Below are 23535 nucleotides of genomic sequence, written 5' to 3'. Positions count from 1 at the left end.
TCTGACAGGTAATAGGACTTCACTGCTACTTCCTATCTGACTGGTAATAGGACTTCACTGCTATTTCATAGTTTTGATGTCTTCATCTATTACTTGGATTATAAACATGTAAATAAAATACAAATTACTAAAAAGTATCTTGTCATGTCATATACATCGTAACCCAAGGGTGGTCAAATTGTTGTTCAAATGTTGCATATAACATCTTTAGTTCCTAGGCATTGTTTTATATGTGATAATGTCTAATAAACAACTATATTGTATACATTAACAATATTGTTTTGTCAAAATGAACTGCTTCCTGCATCTGTATGCAGACGATACAGTTGTGTACTATATTGCCCACCCTGCTGATCAATCTCTCTGTAACGGTTGCTCTCCTCCTCTTCGTCTGAAGAGGAGAAGCAGGGATCGGACCAATAGGCATCGAGGTATGCAGTCATAATGAATTTATTTAAAGTAAAAGACGAACACGAAAAACACTTGAGAATATACAAAACAACAAAACGACGTAGACAGACATGTACTGGAAAACATACATAAACACGCAGAACAGGAATAGACTACACAAACCGAAACAGTCCCGTGTGGCGCGACAAACACAGACACGGAAGACAATCACCCACAAACAAACAGTGAGAACATCCTACCTTAATATGGTTCTCAATCAGAGGAGGCGTAAAACACCTGCCTCTAATTGAGAACCATATCAGGCAACCCATTAACCAACATAGAAACACATAACATAGAATGCCCATCCCAACTCACGCCCTGACCAACTAAACACATACAAAATTAAGAGAAAACAGGTCAGGAACGTGACACTCTATCTGAACTACAGTATGCTGTCATTATTTTACAGAAAACCTTTGTTGACCTTACATTGTTATTGAATCCGTGTAAAACTAAGTGTATTTTCTAGAGTGAACAAAAATTATTCTAATGATTAAAGTATATAGTATGTACCTTGTATGGTGTATCTGACGTTAAGCTGTCTTTTAAAAACCATATTGATGAGTTAATTAGGATGCTGAGTTGGTGTTTAAGGCTGGGTTTCTGTCTAGACGTTAAGCTGTCTTTTAAAAAACATATTGATGAGTTAGTTCATTAAGATGCTGAGTTGGTGTTTTAGGCTGGGTTTCTGTATAGACATTAAGCTGTCTTTTAAAAACATATTGATGGGTTAGTTCATTAAGATGCTGAGTTGGTGTTTTAGGCTGGGTTTCTGTATAGACATTAAGCTGTCTTTTAAAAACATATTGATCAGTTAGTTAATTAAGATGCTGAGTATGAAAAGGGTCTTCTTCTATAGAAATAGGTCAGGCCTCTTGCTTAATAGTACAAAGTACATAGTACTATGACAGACAAAATGAGAAAAGAAAATCCAGAAAATCACATTGTAGGATTTTTAATGAATTTATTTGCAAATTATGGTGGAAAATAAGTATTTGGTCACCTACAAACAAGCAAGATTTCTGGATCTCACAGACCTGTAACCTCTTCTTTAAGAGGCTCCTCTGTCCTCCACTTACCTGTATTAATGGCACCTGTTTGAACTTGTTATCAGTATAAAAGACACCTGTCCACAACCTCAAACAGTCACACTCCAAACTCCACTAGGGCCAAGACCAAAGAGCTGTCAAAGGACACCAGAAACAAAATTGTAGACCTGCACCAGGCTGGGAAGACTGAATCTGCAATAGGTAAGCAGCTTGGTTTGAAGAAATCAACTGTGGGAGCAATTATTAGGAAATGGAAGACATACAAGACCACTGATAATCTCCCTCGATCTGGAGCTCCACGCAAGATCTCACCCCGTGGGGTCAAAATGATCACAAGAACGGTGAGCAAAAATCCCAGAATCACACGGGGGGACCGAGTGAATGACCTGCAGAGAGCTGGGACCAAAGTAACAAAGCCTACCATCAGTAACACACTACGCCGCCAGGGACTCAAATCCTGCAGTGCCAGACGTGTCCCCCTGCTTAAGCCAGTACATGTCCAGGCCCGTCTGAAGTTTGCTAGAGAGCATTTGGATGATCCAGAAGAAGATTGGGAGAATGTCATATGGTCAGATGAAACCAAAATATAACTTTTTGGTAAAAACTCAACTCGTCGTGTTTGGAGGACAAAGAATGCTGAGTTGCATCCAAAGAACACCATACCTACTGTGAAGCATGGGGGTGGAAACATCATGCTTTGGGGCTGTTTTTCTGCAAAGGGACCAGGACGACTGATCCGTGTAAAGGAAAGAATGAATGGGGCCATGTATCGACCTCTGGGGCCATGAATGGGGCCATGTTTGACCTCTGTCATTGCCAACAAAAGGTATATAACAAAGTATTGAGATACACTTTTGTTATTGACCAAATACTTATTTTCCACCATAATTTGCAAATAAATTCATTAAAAATCCTACAATGTGATTTTCTGGATTTTCTTTTCTCATTTTGTCTGTCATAGTTGAAGTGTACCTATGATGAAACTTACAGGCCTCTCTCATCTTTTTAAGTGGAAGAACTTGCACAATTGGTGGCTGACTAAATACTTTTTTGCCCCACTGTATATGAATGCAGCTGCCACTTCATTAAAGCCATTAGATGCATTTGACCATAGTGCACTTTGTTTTATTATGGGTACAGGTTCAGTACACATCCCTGTATTCTCCATCAGGAAGTAGGCTTGACTCTCTTTGTGGTCACGTAGGTCCATTCATTGCTCTCTTTGCATTTATAAAGCTTTTTGACAGTAACTCCCTCTGTAGCTAACATCTACAATAACCATTAGAGGTAAGAGTTGGTGTTATCAGACACAGTCTCAGGGATGGCTAGCTCTGGGAATTCCTTTGGTCTGTACAGAGTTAGGTAAATCAGCTCTTTGCACCTTACTTGTGGAATAATCTCTAAACGTTTGTTTTGGTGACTCTAGGTTAATTCAGACTTCTGAATGAGGACCTGTTACAATTTACCTACAAAACCTTTAAAGAAGTTCATGAAACCATTCAGTCATGTATGTACAGTGGGGAGAACAAGTATTTGATACACTGCCGATTTTGCAGGTTTTCCTACTTACAAAGCATGTAGAGGTCTGTAATTGTTATCATAGGTGCACTTCAACTGTGAGAGACGGAATGTAAAACAAAAATCCAGAAAATCACATTGTATGATTTTTAAGTAATTAATTTGCATTTTATTGCATGACATAAGTATTTGATCACCTACCAACCAATAACACAAAGGGCACCCCCCATAAAAAGATCCTGCAACAGAAAGCTGCACAATATGTTGAGTAAAGTATTTTGCTTACCATTACTATATCAAACCCTACTTCATGTGTTTCCACTATCATGTATCCTACCATGACTATATCAAACCCTACTCCATGTGTTATCACTATCATGTATCCTACCATGACTATATCCAACCCTACTCCATGTGTTGCCACTATCATGTATCCTACCATTACTATATCCAACCCTACTCCATGTGTTGCCACTATCATGTATCCTACCATTACTATATCCAACCCTACTCCATGTGTTGCCACTATCATGTATCCTACCATGACTATATCAAACCCAGCTCCATGTGTTGCCACTATCATGTATCCTACCATGACTATATCAAACCCTACTCCATGTGTTGCCACTATCATGTATCCTACCATGACTATATCAAACCCAGCTCCATGTGTTTCCTCTATCATGTATCCTACCATGACTATATCCAACCCAACTCCATGTGTTGCCACTATCATGTATTCTACTTGGCTAAAGCTTTGATCCAGTGGAAGAAGTATTGAGGAGCAGGGAGGTTAAAGGTCACTTCAGGATACAGCTGTTACTCTACACTATCCCTAGTAAATCCAGTAATAAGAGAACATTTCTACATGATTTAGGGCTCTATAACATCTCTATCTATATATAACATCTCTATCAATTATTATTTTATTTTTTTACCCAATTCATCAAATCCTTTTTTTTGTTTTTTTTTAACCTAATTCCATTTTCTCCATTTTTCCAGGTTTCTGATTTGTCCCTGTTTTTCTGTTTTTCTCTCTAAATCACACTGTTAATAGAAAAACATCAACATTGGATGTTCTAAGTCCTCAACAATACTCAAACCACATCAGGAGACCACTTTTGAAATAAAATTCAATTTTGTTTGTAGATACCCTTTAATGTAAGTGGCACCAGCAAGAGCCTTGCTTGGTTAGTGGTGTCTTTGTAGCACACATGTGATTGCAGAGTCTGCTGAACAAATCACAACTGGATTGATGCAAATAATCATGATATCATTCTGCCAGGTAGGCATAGACTACTTTGTAGTTAACATCTAATTGACAAGGTTTGTGGGAAAACTTTTCTATCAACCAGAAGATGGTTGTCATTAGCATCATCGCTAACAGCTACACATAGTGGTAGACAAATGCAGTCAGACAGGGGGATTTCCGGGCTGTTTCCTCTTCAGAAAGTTTAAGGAAAGTACAAATCACTGAGGCTAATTTAATGACGACTAGCAGGCAGTGGGTTCAGAATAACTATGACAAAAAATGAATACTCATCAATCTGTCACCTAATCCTACCTAATGGGCAGGTCAGCCCTGGAGGAAAGTATTGGCTGTAAGAAGTAAGAGAAAACATCAAATCCGGTTGTTTTTAAATTACTTCTCATGACATTGCTTGCCAGAATAAACATTGTAAATAATACTTTTCCAATCTGCATTACCCACTCCAGTCAGTAGATGGCGATATGAGTATTTCAGTTGATGCTTCTTGCGTGACGTGTAATCTAGTGGACGGGACAGGAGGCTTCTACAACAGCGACAAAAGACTTCTGATTCAACCAACGTGGTGGTTTGCTAGCGAACATAAAACTGAAACATTGGAGCGCTTTAGACCAATCTTGTGTATATTACTCTTAGTGTTTTGAAGATAATTCTGTTTACCTTTCTACTAGTTCATTTAAACGTAATTTGCTTGTTAAATTAGCAAATGTGGTAAATTGATAATGTACTAGGCTAATCGACCGGAGCATGAGCTCACAAAGCTCGACGGAGAAAGAAACTATATCCAAGGAGTGGAAGAAGCTTTCAGCATGAATAGGGAGGAAAGGGAGGCTATCACATTGAAAGAAGAAGAGGATGATATTACAGTGAAAGAGGAAGATGGGAAAGAGGTCAAAGTGGAAGAGGAGGAGGTAGAAGCTTTCAGAATCAAAAAGGAGGAAGATGCCATAACATTGAAAGAAGAGAATGTAGTGAAAGAAGAGGAAGAACCTTTTAGAGTAAAAGAGGAAGAGGAGGCTATCTCAATAAAAGAGGAGGAAGATGTTTTGGGAGTGAAAAAGGAGGAGGCTGAAGATCAGATTACCACCAGTGAGTACTGTCTTAAAAACGGGGGCACAAACTATGCAGTTGTTGAAATAATGTATTGTTTTAACGGGTCATTCTACTTCAGTTCTACACTTGAATATGTTGTTCAGTACTGTAGGAATTGTGTAAGGGACAATCTGCCATTGGTACATATGTTTTTGGGACTTTGAGATTGAATTCTCATTCTCCATGTGGTGTACATTAAAGTTCACCTCATCTAATATAACAGGCTTTTAAAATGTACTAAAAATATCAAAGGGAATTTAAAGGCACCAATTTTGTGGAATTGACCCTATACATTTGCAACACAAACAATATTTGACAAAATCATGATGAAAAAGGCCATTGTAGACATATTCATGCCTCTTGATTGTAATAGATGGTCATAAGTTTACGTCTGTTTGCTGTTCTCGTTCACACAGGAGAGAGACGTGACTATCGTGGATCCTTTGGGGAGCCTCAACAACATCCTGATGCTGACGAGGCAGAGAAGAGTCTCTCCAGATCAGAACACCAGATGGTACAGCTTGGTCTGGTCTAGTATACAGCTTGCTCTATCGGGGTCTGGGCTGGCTTTCTGTAAAGCACTTTATGACAACAGTGACATCAGCATCCATAATGATATGTGTCTGTGTCCCCTCTTTATGGTTACCAGGACAACACTAGCCCTTCCTCCCTCCTGGAGTCCCCGTGTCGTGCCTCTCCCGGTAGCGCCTTACTGCTGGGTATGAAGAGGTTGTCTGTGCAGCTGGTGGACTGCAGGAAAACAACGGGGCTGAGTGGAACTGTGAGAGGAGGAGAAGAGAAGAAAGGATCAGATTTGACACATCAAAGTAAGTGCTGTAGTTTAGTTTGAACAAATACAATAGGTCTACCCACTGGTATCGGTTACCAGGACAACCAGCAGAGTTCTGTTAGTTGACAGGAAGATAGACTGGTATCTGTTACCAGGACAACCAGCAGAGTTCTGTTAGTTGACAGGAAGATAGACTGGTGGATATGGATGTTATGAATATCATAACACTGAAAAAGGATTCTGCCAATGAAAAGAGAGAAACCAATAGACCATATAAAACCTTGATTAAAGGTAGCTTTAGAGAGACAGTTAAAAGATGATCCTATGTAAGGTGCTCGTTTTTCAAAAACATTTTCTCAAAATATTATGGATGTTACATTGCCTGTCCCAGTCAACCCCCCTATCTTTATAAATCAAGTCAAATCAAATTTTATTAGTCACATACACATGGTTAGCAGATGTTAATGCGAGTGTAGCGAAATGCTTGTGCTTCTAGTTCCGACAATGCAGTAATAACAACAAGTAATCTAACCTAACAATTCCGCAACTACTACCTTATACACGCAAGTGTAAAGGGATAAAGAATATGTACATAAAGATATATGAATGAGTGATGGTACAGAACGGCATAGGCAATGGTGCAGTACATGGTATAGAGTACGGTATATACCTATGAGATGAGTACTGTAGGGTATGTAAACATAAAGTGGCATAGTTTAAAGTGGCTAGTGGTCCATGTATTACATACGATGGCAAGATGCAGTAGATGATATAGAGTACAGTATATACATATACATAAGAGATGTGTAATGTAGGGTATGTAAACATTATATTAGGTGGCATTGTTTAAAGTGGCTGGTGGTACATTTTTACATAATTTCCATCAATTCCCATTTTTAAAGTGGCTGGAGTTGAGTCAGTATGTTGGCAGCGGCCGCTAAATGTTAGTGGTGGCTGTTTAACAGTCTGATGGCCTTGAGATAGAAGCTGTTTTTCAGTCTCTCGGTCCCTGCTTGGATGCACCTGTACTGACCTCGCCTTCTGGATGATAGCGGGGTGAACAGGCAGTGGCTTGGGTGGTTGTTGTCCTTGATGATCTTTATGGCCTTCCTGTGACATCGGGTGGTGTAGGTGTCCTGGAGGGCAGGTAGTTTGCCCCGGGTGATGCGTTCTGCCGACCTCACTACCCTCTGGAGAGCCTTATGGTTGTGTGCGGAGCAGTTGCCGTACCAGGCGGTGATACAGCCCGACAGGATGCTCTCGATTGTGCATCTGTAGAAGTTTGTGATTGCTTTTGGTGACAAGCCGAATTTCTTCAGCCTCCTGAGGTTGAAGACGCGCTGTTGCGCCTTCTTCACAACGCTGTCTGTGTGGGTGGACCAATTCAGTTTGTCCGTGATGTGTACACCGAGGAACTTAAAACTTTCCACCTTCTCCACTACTGACCCGTCGATGTGGATAGGGGGGTGTTCCCTCTGCTGTTTCCTGAAGTCCACAATCATCTCCTTTGTTTTGTTGACGTTGAGTGTGAGGTTATTTTCCTGACACCACACTCCGAGGGCCCTCACCTCCTCCCTGTAGGCCGTCTCGTCGTTGTTGGTAATCAAGCCTACCACTGTAGTGTCGTCCGCAAACTTGATGATTGAGTTGGAGGCGTGCATGGCCACGCAGTCGTGGGTGAACAGGGAGTACAGGAGAGGGCTCAGAACGCACCCTTGTGGGGCCCCAGTGTTGAGGATCAGCGGGGTGGAGATGTTGTTACCTACCCTCACCACCTGGGGGCGGCCCGTCAGGAAGTCCAGGACCCAGTTGCACAGGGCGGGGTCGAGACCTAGGGTCTCGAGCTTGATGACGAGTTTGGAGGGTACTATGGTGTTAAATGCTGAGCTGTAGTCGATGAACAGCATTCTCACATAGGTATTCCTCTTGTCCAGATGGGTTAGGGCAGTGTGGTTGCGATTGCGTCGTCTGTGGACCTATTGGGTCGGTAAGCAAATTGGAGTGGGTCTAGGGTGTCCGGTAGGGTGGAGGTGATATGGTCCTTGACTAGTCTCTCAAAGCACTTCATGATGACGGAAGTGAGTGCTACGGGGCGGTAGTCGTTTAGCTCAGTTACCTTAGCTTTCTTGGGAACAGGAACAATGGTGGCCCTCTTGAAGCATGTGGGAACAGCAGACTGGGATAAGGATTGATTGAATATGTCCGTAAACACACCAGCCAGCTGGTCTGCGCATGCTCTGAGGACGCGGCTGGGAATGCCGTCTGGGCCTGCAGCCTTGCGAGGGTTAACACGTTTAAATGTTTTACTCACCTCGGCTGCAGTGAAGGAGAGCCCGCAGGTTTTGGTAGCGGGCCGTGTCAGTGGCACTGTATTGTCCTCAAAGCGGGTAAAAAAGGTATTTATCCTGTCTGGGAGCAAGACATCCTGGTCCGCGACGGGGCTGGTTTTCTTTTTGTAATCCGTGATAGACTGTAGACCCTGCCACATACCTCTTGTGTCTGAGCTGTTGAATTGCGATTCAATTTTGTCTCTGTACTGGGACTTAGCCTGTTTGATAGCCTTGCGGAGAGAATAGCTACACTGTGTGTATTCGGTCATGTTTCCGGTCACCTTGCCCTGGTTAAAAGCGGTGGTTCGCGCTTTCAGTTTCACGCGAATGCTGCCGTCAATCCACGGTTTCTGGTTTGGGAAGACTGTAGAACAGGAAAACTAAACTCCAGACACTGTTAATTAATTAACTAATACTGGAGGAAAGCTGTGATCAGGCTGCTCACACAAGAGAAAGCTTCAACCTGTAACCAGTGCTGTTAACCTGGTTCAGGTTATCAGTCAACCTACCAGGGTAGTTACAAACAGTAGAGGAATGAAATCATCAACATGTTTTGATCATATCTTTACTAATCTGCAGAAATGTATTTTAAAGCAGTATCCAGATCCATCAGATGTAGTGATCACAATATAGTAGCCATGTCTAGGAAAACCACAGTTCCAAAGGCTGGGCCTAATATTGTGTAAAAGAGTTCATACAATAAGTTTTGTAGTGATTCCTATGTTGTTGATGTAAATAATATTTTTGGGTCCGTGGTGTGTAATGATGAGCAACCAGACGCTGCCCTTGACACATTTGAAAATGCTTATCCCAGTTACTAATAAGTAACAATGACATTTTGGGGGAAAAAATCAACAATGACATGTCACCGGTGTCTGACAACGTGGATGGAAAATTGAGGATAATAGCGGCCGATATTGCCACTCCTATTTGCCTTGTCTTTAATGTAAGCCTACTAGAAAGTGTGTGCCCTCAGGCCTGGAGGGAAGCTAAAGTCATTCCACTACCCAAGAATAGTAAAGCTCCCTTTACTGGCTTAAATAGCCGACCAATCAGCCTATTACCAACCCTTACATTTTTTGGAAAAAATAGTTTGGCCAGATACAATGCTATTTTACAGTTAACAAATATAGACTTTCAGCTTATAGGGAAGGACATTCAATAAGCATAGCACTTACAAATGACTGATTGGCTGAGAGAAGTTGATGACGATATAAATATTGTTTGGGCTGTTTTGTTAGACTTCATTGCGACTTTTGACAGTATCGATCATAGTCTGCTGCTGAAAAAAACGTATGGCTTTACACCCCCTGCTATATTGTTGATAAAGAGCTTTAAAAAAAAAATGTAACCTTTATTTAACTAGGCAAGTTGGTTAAGAACAAATTCTTATTTTCAATGACGGCCTAGGAACAGTGGGTTAACTGTCTTGTTCAGGGACAGAACGACGGAGTTTTACCTTGTCAGCTCGGGGATTCGATCCAGCAACCTTTTGGTTACTGGCCTAACGCTCTAACCACTAGGCTACCTGCCGCCCCAGAGCTACCTGTCTAACAGAACACAGAGAGTGTTCTTTAATGGAAGCCTGACATTTGAGTAAAGCCAGTGTGTCTATGTATGAGGATGACTCAACACTGTACACGTCAGCTACTACAGCGACTGAAATGACAGCAACACTTAACAAAGAGCTGCAGTGAGTTTCAGAATGGGTGGCAAGGAATAGTTAGTTAGTCCTAAATATTTCAGATGACCTTAAGTTACATGGCCTACTATGCTAATTCTGTAGCGGTATTGTTAGAGGGGGGTAAAGATAAAGATTTTGTTGGGGAGCCAGGCAGGTATTAACCCTAGTTATTAAAGTTAGTTATTACGTATTATAACATTATTATTATTCTTATTAAATATTATTCAAACCGAAAGGATGAGAGTAGGATAGATAGAGTAGCGCTTCCAGACACATTCTAAACATGATGGAGTCTTAAAGGAGGACTTTAGCATCTAATGATGAAACATGATGGAGTCTTAAAGGAGGATTTTAGCATCTAATGATGAAACATGATGGAGTCTTAAAACTTCTTATGGCTGCAATCCCGGTAACGGGATGATATGACAACAGCCAGTGAAAGTGCAGGGCGCCAAATTAAAAAAACAGAAATCTCGTAATTAAAAGTCCTCAGACATTCATGTGTCTTATATCATTTTAAAGGTAATCTTGTTGTTAATCCCACCAAAGTGTCCGATTTCAAATAGGCTTTTCAGCGAAAGCACTACAAACGATTATGTTAGGTCACCACAAAACCACAATAATCACAGCCATTTTTTACAGCTAAAGATAGCTTCACAAAATCCTGAATAAGGATAAAATGAATCACTAACCTTCGATTATTTTCATCAGATGACACTCATAGGACTTCATGTTACACATTACATGCATGTTTTGTTTGATTAAATTCATATTTATATAAAAAATCTGAGTTTACATTGAGGTGACTAGATTCACTAGTTGCAAAAACATCAAGTGACTTTGCATAGCCACATCGTTTCAACAGAAATACTCATCATAAATAGATGATAATACAAGTTTTACACATGGAATTATAGATATACCTCTCCTTAATGCAGTATAGTTCCCGCTTAGCCCAGTCAAAACTCTTCGCTGCTCTGGCACCCCAATGGTGGAACAAACTCCCTCACGACGCAAGGTCAGCGGAGTCAATCACCACCTTCCGGAGACACCTGAAAGCCCACCTCTTTAAGGAATACCTGGGATAGGATAAAGTAATCCTTCTACCCCCCCCCCCCCCTTAAAAGAGTTAGATGCACTATTGTAAAGTGGTTGTTCCACTGGATATCATAAGGTGAATGCACCAATTTGTAAGTCGCTCTGGATAAGAGCGTCTGCTAAATGACTTAAATGTAATGTAAATGTAAATGCAACCGCTGTGTCAGATTTAAAAAAAACTTTACGGAAAAAGAAACCCACGCTATAATCTGAGACGGCGCTCAAAAGTAAAACACCAGAGCTGCAAAGATGGCGTCAACATAAACAAGAAAATATATGATAAATATTCCCTTACCTTTGATGATCTACATCAGAAAGCACACCAGGAATCCCAGGTCCACAATAAATGTTTGTTTTGTTTGAAAAAATCCGTTATTTATGTCCAAATACCTTCTTTTGTTAGCGCGTCTGGTTTACATATCCAAACACTAATTCTAGTCAGCGTTATATCGGACAAAAAGTGATATTACCGGTCGAAGAAACATTTCAAACTAAGTACACAATCAATCATTAGGATGTTTTTAACATATAGCTTCAATAAAGTTCCAACCGGAGTATTCTTTCTTGTCTTCGTGGTAAATGGAACGCAAATGACTCCCATGAGGAAAAAGCATGATCAGAAAATGGCTGCTTGAAGGACACCTGACTGATTATGCTCTCATTCTCTCCCACAACATCATAGAAGTCTCATTATAATTTATATTGATGGTTGACATCTAGTGGAACCCATAGGCAGTGAGTTCTGTTAATCTCACAGACATAATCCAAACAGTTTTAGAAACTTTAGAGTGTTTTCTATCCAATACTAATAATAATATTCAAATATTCGCAACTATGACTGAGGAGCAGGCCGTTTGATATGGGCACCTTTCATCCAAGCTACTCAGTACTGCCACTTCAGCAATAAGAAGTTAAAGGAGGACTGTAGAATCTAATGATGAAACATTATGGAGTCTTAAAGGAGAACTGTAGCATCTAATGATGAAACATTATTTAGTCTTAACTTCTTATGGCTAGTGGAACCCCTCGACAACATTCCGCTGAAAAGGCAGAGCGCTAAATTCACAAATATGTTTTAGAAATATGTAACTTTGATGCATTCACAAGTGCAATACACCAAATTAAAGCTTAACTTCTTGTTAATCTACCCATCGTGTCCGATTTCAAAAAAGCTTTACAGCGAAAGCACACCATATAATTATGTTAGGTCAGAGCCTAGTCACAAAAACACACACAGCCATTTTCCAGCCAACGAGAGGAGTCACAAAAAGCAGAAATATAGATTCAATTAAATTTATCACTAACCTTTGATGATCTTCATCAGATGGCACTTATAGGACTTCATGTTACACAATACATGTATGTTTTGTTTGATAAAGTGCATATTTATTTCCAAAAATCTCAGTTTACATTGGCGCTTTATGGTCAGTAATGTTGTGCATCGAAAACATCCGGCAAATTTTCAGAGGCACATAAATTTACAGAAATACTCATAATAAACTTATAAAAGTTGATACAAGTATTATGCACAGAATTATAGAGATACTTCTCCTTAATGCAACCGCTGTGTCAGATTTCAAAAAAGCTTTACGGAAAAAGCAAACCATGCAATAATCCGAGTACGGCGCTCAGACACAAGCCATGCAGATACCCGCCATGTTGTTGAGTCAGAAATAGCGTTTTAAATATTCACTTTGATGATCTTCATCAGAATGCACTCCCAGGAATCCTAGTTCAACAATAAATGTTTGTTTTGTTCGATAAAGTCCATCATTTATGTCCAAATACCTCCTTTTGTTAGCGCGTTTGGTAAACAAATCCAACTCACGAGGCGCGGGCAAGTCCAGGCGAAAGTTCCGATGAAAAATTCAAAAATGTATATTAACTTTTACTTGCTACGCATCCCGGATCCGGGAGCACCCCCCACAGTAAAAAAGCTGACTAGCATAGCCTAGCATAGCGTCACAAGTAAATACTAGCATCTAAATATCATTAAATATCAAGTCCAAGACACCACATGAAAGATACAGATCTTGTGAATCCAGCCATCATTTCTGATTTTTAAAATGTTTTACAGGGAAGACACAATATGTAAATCTATTAGCTAACCACGTTAGCAAAAGACACCACTTTTTTTACTCCACCACTTTTTTACTCCATCAGTAGCTATCACTAATTCGACTAAATAAAGATATATAGCCACTAACCAAGAAACAACTTCATAAGATGACAGTCTGATAACATATTTATGGTATAGCATATGTTTTTTTAGAAAAATGTGCATTTTTCAGGTATAAATCATAGTTTACCATTGCAGCCACTATCACAAAACTCACCAAAGCGACTAGAATAACTACAGAGAGCAACGTGTATTACCTAATTACTCATCATAAAACTTTTCTTAAAAATACACAGCATAAAGCAATTGAAAGACACAGATCTTGTGAATCCAGACAATATTTCAGATTTTCTAAGTGTTTTACAGCGAAAACACAATATATCGTTATATTAGCATACCACATGAGCTAACATCACCCCAGCATTGATTCAAGGCAAAAAGAGCAATAACGTTATCACCACCAAAATATATTAATTTTTTCACTAACCTTCTCAGGATTCTTCAGATGACAGTCCTGTAACATCATATTACACAATGCATATAGAGTTTGTTCGATAATGTGCATATTTAGCATCACAAATCGTGGTTATGCAATGTAATCTGTCAAAACATGGCATGCATTCTGGCCGGCGCCATCTTGGAAAGGCACGTAAGTTTACGATTATCTATCGATTAGATTGACAAAAAAAATACAGGTTGGACAGCTAATGAAAGATGCATTAGTTATTAATGCAACCGCTGAGTTAGATTTTTAAAATTAAAGTTTCTAGACATACAGTGTGCGTTACAGCTTGACTAGTGCCGCAACAATGGCCGACAAATGCGTTTACATTTTTCCACATAAATACGGAATAAAATCATAAATAACTCTTACTTTTGGACGAGCTTCCATCAGTATCTTGGGCAATGTGTCCTTTGTCCAAAAGAATCGTTGCTTTGTTGTAAAACGTCCTCTTCAACTTCGGAACTAGCGGCTAACAATTGCTACGTGGCACACACATGTCCAAATCCTCAAACGCAATACTACGAAAATTCCGAAAATAGCAATATACTCGCATAAACTGATATAAATCGGTTTCAAATAACTTCGTTATGATGTTTCTAACACCTATATCGAATTAAATTACAGACGGACATATCTATGGCCGATAACTGAGCGTTTCAAAATGCTATCCTGAGGTCTTGCGTTGCGTAATGGCGGAAGTCGAAAAGAGAGCGCACCTCGTTCCTTGCCCTTTTATAAGCTCTGAGAAATATGTAGAAACACCATTCCACTTCTCATTGGTTACTGACATCCAGGGGAAGGCGGGTGCAGTTCATTTCGATCCATAGGATATACACAGAGCTTTAAACTGATCCGAGATCAGAGCCTAGTTTTCAGACCTTCGCAGTTCCTGTCATGATTCCTGTCATGACTGTCATGATGAGTTTTCTATCCAATAGTAATAATAATATGCATATTGTACGAGCAAGAATTGAGTATGAGGCAGTTTAATTTGGAGACGATATTTTCCAAAGTGGAAACAGCACCCCCTGTATTGAGAAAAGGTTAAAGTTCGTAGAAAAATGTCAAACGATGTATAGAATCAATCTTTAGGATGTTTTTAACATAAATCTTCAATAATGTTCCAACCAGAGAATTCCTTTGTCTTTAGAAATGCAATGGAATGCTGGTCGCTCTCACTTGTAGGCGCGTGATCAGCTCATGCCACTCTGGCAGATCTCTGGTTGAAACAGCTCTCATTCCCCCCTCCTTCACAGTAGAAGCATCAAACAATGTTCTAAGACTGGTGACATCTAGTGGAAGCCTTAGGAAGTGCAATATGACCCCATAGACACTGTACATTCGATAGGCAATGAGTTGAAAACTACAAACCTCAGATTTCCCACTTCCTGGTTGGATTTTTCTCAGGTTTTTGCCTGCCATTTGAGTTCTGTTATACTCACAGACATAATTCAAACAGTTTTAGAAACTTCAGAGTGTTTTCTATCCAATATTACTAATAATATGCATATATTAGCTTCTGGGCCTGAGTAGCAGGAAGTTTGCTCTGGGCACGCTTTTCATCCGAACGTGAAAATGCTCCCCCCTTATCCCAAACAGGTTAAGTACTGCAGTGCATCTCCTCCTCATGGACTGCACCAGATTTGACAGTACTTGCTGTGAGATGTTACCCCACTCTTCCACTAAGGCACCTGCAAGTTCCCGGACATTTCTGGGGGGAATGGCCCTAGCTCTCACCCTCCGATCCAACAGGTCCCAGACGTGCGCAATGGGATTGAGATCCGGGCTCTTCGCTGGCCATGGCAGAACACTAACATTCCTGTCTTGCAGGAAATCATGCACAGAAGGAGCAGTATGGCTGGTGGCATTGTCATGCTGGAGGGTCATGTCAGGATGAGCCTGCAGGAAGGGTACCACATGAGGGAGGAGGATGTCTTCTCTGTAACGCACACCGTTGAGATTGACTGCAATGACAACAAGCTCAGTCTGTTGATGCTGTGACACACCGCCCCAGACCATGACGGCCCCTCCACCTACAAATCGATCCCGCTCCAAAGTGCAGGCCTCGGTGTAACGCTCATTCCTTCAACGATAAACGCGAATCCGACGATAAACGTGAATCCGACCATCACCCCTAGAGACAGAACCGCGGCTGGTTAGTGAAAATAACTTTTTGCCAGTCCTGTCTGGTCCAATGACGGTGGGTTTGTGCCCAGAGGCGACATTGTTGCCGGTGATGTCTGGTGAGGACCTGCCTTTCAACAGGCCTACAAGCCCTTAGTCCAGCCTCTCCCATTCAATTGCGGACAGTCTGAGCTAGAGGTCGACCGATTAATCGGAATGGCCGATTAATTGGGGCCGATTTCAAGTTTTCATAATCGTAAATCGGTATTTTTGGGCGCCAATTTGCCTTTTTTTTTTGCTACCTTTAATTAACTAGGCAAGTCAGTTAAGAACACATTCTTATTTTCAATGACGGCCTAGGAACGGTGAGTTAACTGCCTTGTTCAGGGGCAGAACGACAGATTTTCACCTTGTCAGCCCGGGGTTTCCAATCTTGCAACATGCCTCTATCTCGTTCCACTCCACAAGGAGACTGCCTGTTACGCAAATGCAGTAAGCCAAGGTAAGTTGCTAGCTAGCATTAAACTTATCTTATAAAAAACAATCAATCATAACCACTAGTTAACTACACATGGTTGATGATATTACTAGGTATTATCTAGCGTGTCCTGCGTTGCATATAATCTGACTGAGCATACAAGTATCTACGTTTCTGACTGAACGGTAGTAGGCAGAAGCAGACGCGTAAACATTAATTCAAAAAGCACTTTCGTGCGTTTTGCCAGCTGCTCTTTGTTGTGCGTCAAGCATTGCGCTGTTTATGACTTCAAGCCTACCAACTCCCGAGATGAGGCTGGTGTAACCGAAGAGAAATGGCTAGCTAGTTAGTGCGCGCTAATAGCGTTTTAAACGTCACTCGCTCTGAGGCTTCTAGTAGTTGTTCCCCTTGCTCTGCATGGGTAGCGCTGCTTTGATGGTTGCTGTTGTCGTTGTGTTGCTGGTTCGAGCCCAGGGAGGAGCGAGGAGAGGGACGGAAGCTATACTGTTACACTTGCAATACTAAAGTGCCTATAAGAACATCCAATAGTCAAAGTTTAATGAAATACAAATGGTATAGAGGGAAATATCTTTCATATGTTCTCATGTTCTGAGCAAGGAACTGAAACGTTAGCTTTCTTACATAGCACATATTGCACATTTACTTTCTTCTCCAACACTTTGTTTTTGCATAATTTAAACCAAATTGAACACGTTTCATTATTTATAGATTTTATTGATGTATTATATTAAGTTAAAATAAGTGTTCATTCAGTATTGTTGTAATTTTCATTATTACAAATAAAATTAAAATAATCGGCCTATTAATCGGTATCGGCTTTTTTTGGTCCTCCAATCGGTATCGGCGTTGAAAAATCATAATCGGTCGACCTCTAGTCTGAGCACCAATGGAGGGATTGTGCATTCATGGTGTAACTTGGGCAGTTGTTGTTGCCATCCTGTATCTGTAGGTGTGATGTTCGGGATGTACCGATCCTGTGCGGGTGTTGTTACACGTGGTCTGCCACTGCGAGGACGATACGCTGTCCGTCCTGTCTCCCTGTAGCGCTGTCTTAGGCGTCTCACAGTACGGACATTGCAATTTATTGCCCTGACCACATCTGCAGTCCTCATGCCTCCTTGCAGCATGCCTAAGGCACGTTCACGCAGATGAGCAGGGACCCTGGGCATCTTTCTTTTGGTGTTTTTCAGAGTCAGTAGAAAGGCCTCTTTAGAGTTCTAAGTTTTCATAACTGTAACCTTAAAACCTCTTCATCACCCTCCCGGATCCGGGATCCTCCTCATCAAAAAAGCTGACTAGCATAGCCTAGCCTAACGGGACAGGGATATCATATAATATAATTTTCATGAAATCACAAGTCCAATACAGCAAATGAAAGATACACTTCTTGTGAATCCAGCCATCATTTCCGATTTTTAAAATGTTTTACAGCGAAAACACAATATGTATTTCTATTAGCTAACCACAATAGCCAAACACACAACCGCATATTTTCACCATGTTTCCACCGCATAGGTAGCTTTCACAAAACCGACAAAATAGAGATAAAATTAATCACTAACCTTGAACAACTTCATCAGATGACAGTCTTATAACATGTGTTGTTCGAAAATGTGCACATTTGAGGTATAAATCATAGTTTTACATTGCAGCCACCATCAAAAATAGCAGCAAAGCAGCCAGAATAATTACAGAGAGCAACGTGAAATACATAAATACTCATCATAAAACATTTATGAAAAATACATGGTGTACAGCAAATGAAAGATAAACATCTTGTGAATCCAGCCAATATTTCCGTTTTTTCTGAAGTGTTTTACAGCGAAAACACAATCTAGCGTTATATTAGCTTACTACAATAGCTAACACACAACAGCATTGCTTCAAGGCAAACGGTACCGATAGCACAGTTCGACAGATATATGAAATAGCATCCCAAAATGGGTCCTACTTTTGGTGGTCTTCCATCAGAATGTTGTTGAAGGAGTCCTTTGTCCAGAAACGTCATTGTTTGGAATATGAACGACTTCTTTCCCTCTTGAATTAGCAAGCGCACTGGCCAAGTGGTGCTAAGCTCTCCTTCGTGAACAAAGTCAAACAACGCAACACGCCTAACGTCCTGAATAAATTTCGAAATCTAATAAACCTATATTGAAAAAACATACTTTACTATGATATTGTGACATGTATCAAATAAAATCAAAGCCGAAGATAGTATTCGCCTATAAAGAAGGTTTTCCAGAAGGCGATTCCAGGTTCAACTTCGCGCTTTCGAAAATACAGGAAACGGGGGACCAGTCATTCCAAGAGGATTTATTCCACTTCAGAGCAAGATAATCCACTCATTTCTTCTCTCACTTCCGCTTGACATCTAGGGGAAGGTGTATGACGTGTATGCATATCAATACGTGTCATGCCCATTTATAGGCAAGCTCTTGAACAGAGACCTCCGATTTCAGAAACTCACTTCTTGTCAGGAAGTGGGCTGCAGAAGGAGTTCTGTTTCACTCAGAGAAATAATTCAAACGGTTTTAGAAACTAGAGAGTATTTTCTATCCAATAGTAATAATAATATGCATATTGTACGAGCAAGAATTGAGTACGAGGCCGTTTGAAATGGGCACATTTTTCCAAGTTAGTCAATACGCCCCCTGCAGCCATAAGAAGTTAAGCGACGTCTGTGTCTTGAGTGTCCAAGAACGGTTTAGTTTTTTGTGTTCTGACTTGTAAAGCAGAATGAATAAAAAAGTAATGTTAACATTATCAGTAATTACCAGGAAACTCTATAACATTTGTTTTAAAATCACACCAAGATTGTTAAAACTGGCCTTAGGTTATTGAGCGATCTGATTAGGATTTACCCTCGTAGCAAGGCCTATTTATCATGTGGAGGTTTCATTCAGGTCTCTTTTTTTAAAACACATTGTCTTTGGCAGGAGAAAGACCAGACTCAGAGGAACCAGAGCCAGGGACGTCCAAACCAACAAGAAGACACCAGTGTTCCCACTGTGGCAAGTGTTTTAAACAGTTAGGGAACCTGAAAAGACACGAGAGAATGCACACAGGGGAGAAGCCTTACCACTGCTTCCAGTGTGGAAAGAGTTTTAACGATTTAGGGAACCTGAAAAAACATGAGAGAATACACACAGGGGAGAAGCCTTACCATTGCTCCCAGTGTGGAAAGTGTTTCAACCGGCCGGGGGCTCTGAAACGGCATGAGAGAATACACACAGTGGAGAAGTCTTACCACTGCTCCCAGTGTGGAAAGAGTTTTAACGATTTAGGGAACCTGAAAAAACATGAGCGAATACACACAGGGGAGAAGCCTTACCACTGCTCCCCGTGTGGAAAGAGTTTTAGCGATATAGGGAACCTGAAAAGACACGAGAGAATGCACACAGGGAAGAAGCCCTACCATTGCTCCCAATGTGGAATGAGTTTCAACCAGCTGGGGGAGCTGAAATGGCATGAGAGAATACACACAGGGGAGAAGCCTTACCATTGCTCCCAATGTGGAAAGTGTTTCAACCGGCCGGGGGTTCTGAAACGGCATGAGAGAATACACACAGTGGAGAAGCCTTACCACTGCTCCCAGTGTGGAAAGAGTTTTAACGATTTAGGGAACCTGAAAAAACATGAGAGAATACACACAGGGGAGAAGCCTTACCACTGCTCCCAGTGCGGAAATAGTTTTAACGATTTAGGGAACCTGAAAAGACACGAGAGAATACACACAGGGGAGAAGCCTTACCACTGCTCCCTGTGTGGAAAGAGTTTTATCGATATAGGGAACCTGAGAAGACACGAGAGAATGCACACAGGGCTTACCATTGCTCCCAATGTGGAATGAGTTTCAACCAGCTGGGGGAGCTGAAATGGCATGAGAGAATACACACAGGGGACTTGCTGTCTTATATTGTTGACTGATAACGATTACCTGTTTTTACCATATGAACTTGAATTGTACAAAGTATACTAAAACATATATTTGTATGTTTTTATTAGAAAACATGAATTGAATATGGAGTATGTCAGTTTGAATATAGAGTAGATCAGATTCCATGTGTTTAAATGGTCCTTTTTTAAACTCTGTGTTTGTGTTTATCTGGGTGTCTTTCCTCCAGCACTACATATATAAAGTGATATTTGGATGTGATGCATTTGTTCCGTTGTTTACATTTGCAATGTTAGCCCACTGATGATTTAACCTGTTGGGGATGGGGGCGCTGTTTAGACTATTTATGCTAATTTTGCTAATTTTTGAAACGGCTTCCCACAAAATCCTTGATCGTACAATATGCATATTATTATTATTATTGGATAGAAAACAGTCTATAGTTTCTATAGGAGTTGAAATTTTGTCTCTAAGTGGAACAGAGCCCATTCTACAGCAATTTCCCTGACATGGAGTCAGATTTGAGAAATGTTGGCCACTCTTCTGAAGTCAGTTAAAAGGGCACTGTCATTGCTATGACTATACGGACACTTCTTACGTCTTCCCCTGGATGCATTTACGTGATGACGATTCCAATGGGGTCGATTGCGCGTTCACAGGCCCTATAAATCAAAAAACCCTGTAGCTAGCAAGTCTTTCCTTGCTGCGTAACGCGCGTGCTGGACACCGACCCGCTCCTGTTCCAAGCGTTAGTTTAGCCTGTTATATTTCTCCGGTCATCTTTTCACTCGTTATAGGAGTTAAAAACATCATACGGTAGTTAATTTAAAGCGTTTTATAGCAATTTATATCCGTTTAGTGCGATTTTGGGACATTTATTTTTGCAACGATGTGAAAAGTTGGGCACGCTTTTCAGTTCATCCCGAACGCAGTTGACATTTCCACATGGCAAGAGGACAGCTTTCCACCAAAAGACGATTTCTCCCAAGAAAGGATCCTTTGCCCAAGATACTGATGGAAGAACAGCTCAAGGTAGGACATTTTTATTATGATAAATCGTGTTTCTGTCGAAACATTTTAGTGGCTTAGGACGCCATGTTTTTTGACGTAGCTTCGCTTGGCGCAAACTGTATTGAAAAGTAAGGATAAATTAAAAAATGTAATAACGCAATTGTATTAAGAATTAAATTGTCTATCAATCCCTGTCCACCCTATATTTTTTAGTCACGTTTATGAGTATTTATGTATAAGAGTAGATCACTGTCTAAGTGGCGCAAGGACTTTTTCTTTACCAGCTTGTCTACATTTCACATTGTCTAACCATGATTTTGGTGGCTAAATATAAACATTTTCGATCAAACTGTATATGCATGTTGTAATGTGATGTTACAGGAGTGTCATCGGAAGAATTCTGAGGTTAGTGAAAAAATTAATATCTTTTGGCGATGTTGACTTTTATCGCTCACTTTGGCTAGAATCAATGCTGGGCTGCTAATTGCTATGTGCTAAGCTAATATAACGATTTATTGTGTTTTCGCTGTAAGACACTTAGAAAATCTGAAATATTGTCTGTATTCACAGGATCTGTGTCTTTCGATTCGTGTATGCTGTGTATTTTTACGAAATGTTTGATGATTAGTAGTTAGGTAAACACGTTGCTCATTGTAATTATTCTAGTCCATTTGTGACGGTGGGTGCAATTGTAAACTATGCCATCTACCTGAAATATGCACTTTTTTCTAACAAAACCTATCCCATACCATAAATATGTTATCAGACTGTCATCTAATGAGTTTTTTTGTTGGTTAGGGGCTATAAATATCTTAGTTTAGCCGAATTGGTGATGGCTACTGGTGTTGGTGGACAAATAAAAGATGGTGGATTATGCTAATGTGTTTTTAGGTAATAGATGTACATCTTTACATATTGTGTCTTCCCTGTAAAACATTTTAAAAATCGGAAATGTTGACTGGATTCACAAGATCTGTGTCTTTCATTAGCTGTATTGGACTTTAATGTGTGAAAGTTAAATATTTTAAAAAAATATTTTTTTTGAATTTCGCGGCACTGGTTTTTCAGTGGGGGGGGGGGGGTGTGCCGCTAGCGCCACGCTGATCCTAGACAGGTTAATGAAATGAAAATGTTCACAGACTCTGTAATGCAAAATGTTAATTGTATGTGTCCACATATGTGTCTTGTGGTGGATGAATCAGAATTAATTGGGTAACATAGATAATTAAGATGTCTTATCTGCATAATATGCTGATGTGATATACTTGTTATTAGAATGTATCCCTTCGGACTCTGGTGATGGCAGTTGCACTTCTTCCCTCAGCTGGGGCTCAGTCACCTGGGGCCCAGAGAGGGGAGAGGTCAGGCTTGTCTTTTACATGTCCCTGGTGCTATGCAGAATATCAGGAAGGGAAGAGGACAGGAGGGAACATTGTCTTCATATGTGAATGTATCTGTTAAACTATGTGAAGGGATGGTGTGATTAATGGGGAACCAATTACTGGTTTCCACAATGTCTGTGCGCAAGTCACTCCCTCCTTTGGCATTGGGGGGAGGTGTATGGCAGTGTCTGGAACCATTGTATGTCCTCTCTGATGTTGCACTTATCCTGGGATAGTGTATGACCTAGAGGCTCACTCCCCTCAGTGAGCTTGTCCAGGAGTGGGGTCAAGAAGGGGTTTTACTTGAGATGGGAGTATCTAGAGTTGACAATTGAGTTATGCCATTGGATGAGTTGTTTTTTTTGTGCTATGAAGTACCAGGAAAGAGATTAGAACCTCGTCTTAGGGACCAAACTGAATGATAAATTATAGCGAACGCTATCTGGCTACAGGATACTCCTTTCTCATTATAAAGTCTCGCTTTGTAAACTGTTCCTAATATCTGTGGTTTATGTCGACCAAGGGGGGGATCTTTGCTATAAAAGATCTCAGTAGCCATTGTGTTGCCACTCTCAACGGTTCATTAGAAATAGTGAATTGTTGAAAGTCATTGCAAAGATCTTATTATTAAAGATGTAGTTTAAGTATAACTGTCACGTTCCTGACCTATTTATGTTAGTTTTGTGTGTTAGTTGGTCAGGACGTGAGGTTGGGTGGGC

The 23535-nt window shown here is 40.6% G+C and overlaps 1 protein-coding gene across 1 annotated transcript in view; it reads left to right on the top strand.

Moving 5' to 3' along the window:
* LOC129843065 (zinc finger protein 345-like) overlaps nucleotides 1–23535 on the top strand; it is a 65436-nt gene that overhangs the window by 12369 nt on the left and 29532 nt on the right. Inside the window, exon 4 of the mRNA XM_055911819.1 lies at nucleotides 19465–20369. Coding sequence (XP_055767794.1) covers nucleotides 19465–20369 — 905 coding nt within the window. The remainder of the gene's footprint in view (nucleotides 1–19464; nucleotides 20370–23535) is intronic.

Source organism: Salvelinus fontinalis, unplaced genomic scaffold (genome assembly GCF_029448725.1).
Source record: "Salvelinus fontinalis isolate EN_2023a unplaced genomic scaffold, ASM2944872v1 scaffold_0097, whole genome shotgun sequence".
NCBI lineage: Eukaryota > Metazoa > Chordata > Actinopteri > Salmoniformes > Salmonidae > Salvelinus > Salvelinus fontinalis.
The sequence above is the reverse complement of the archived record's forward strand: the minus strand, read 5'-3'. Positions and strand labels throughout refer to the sequence as shown.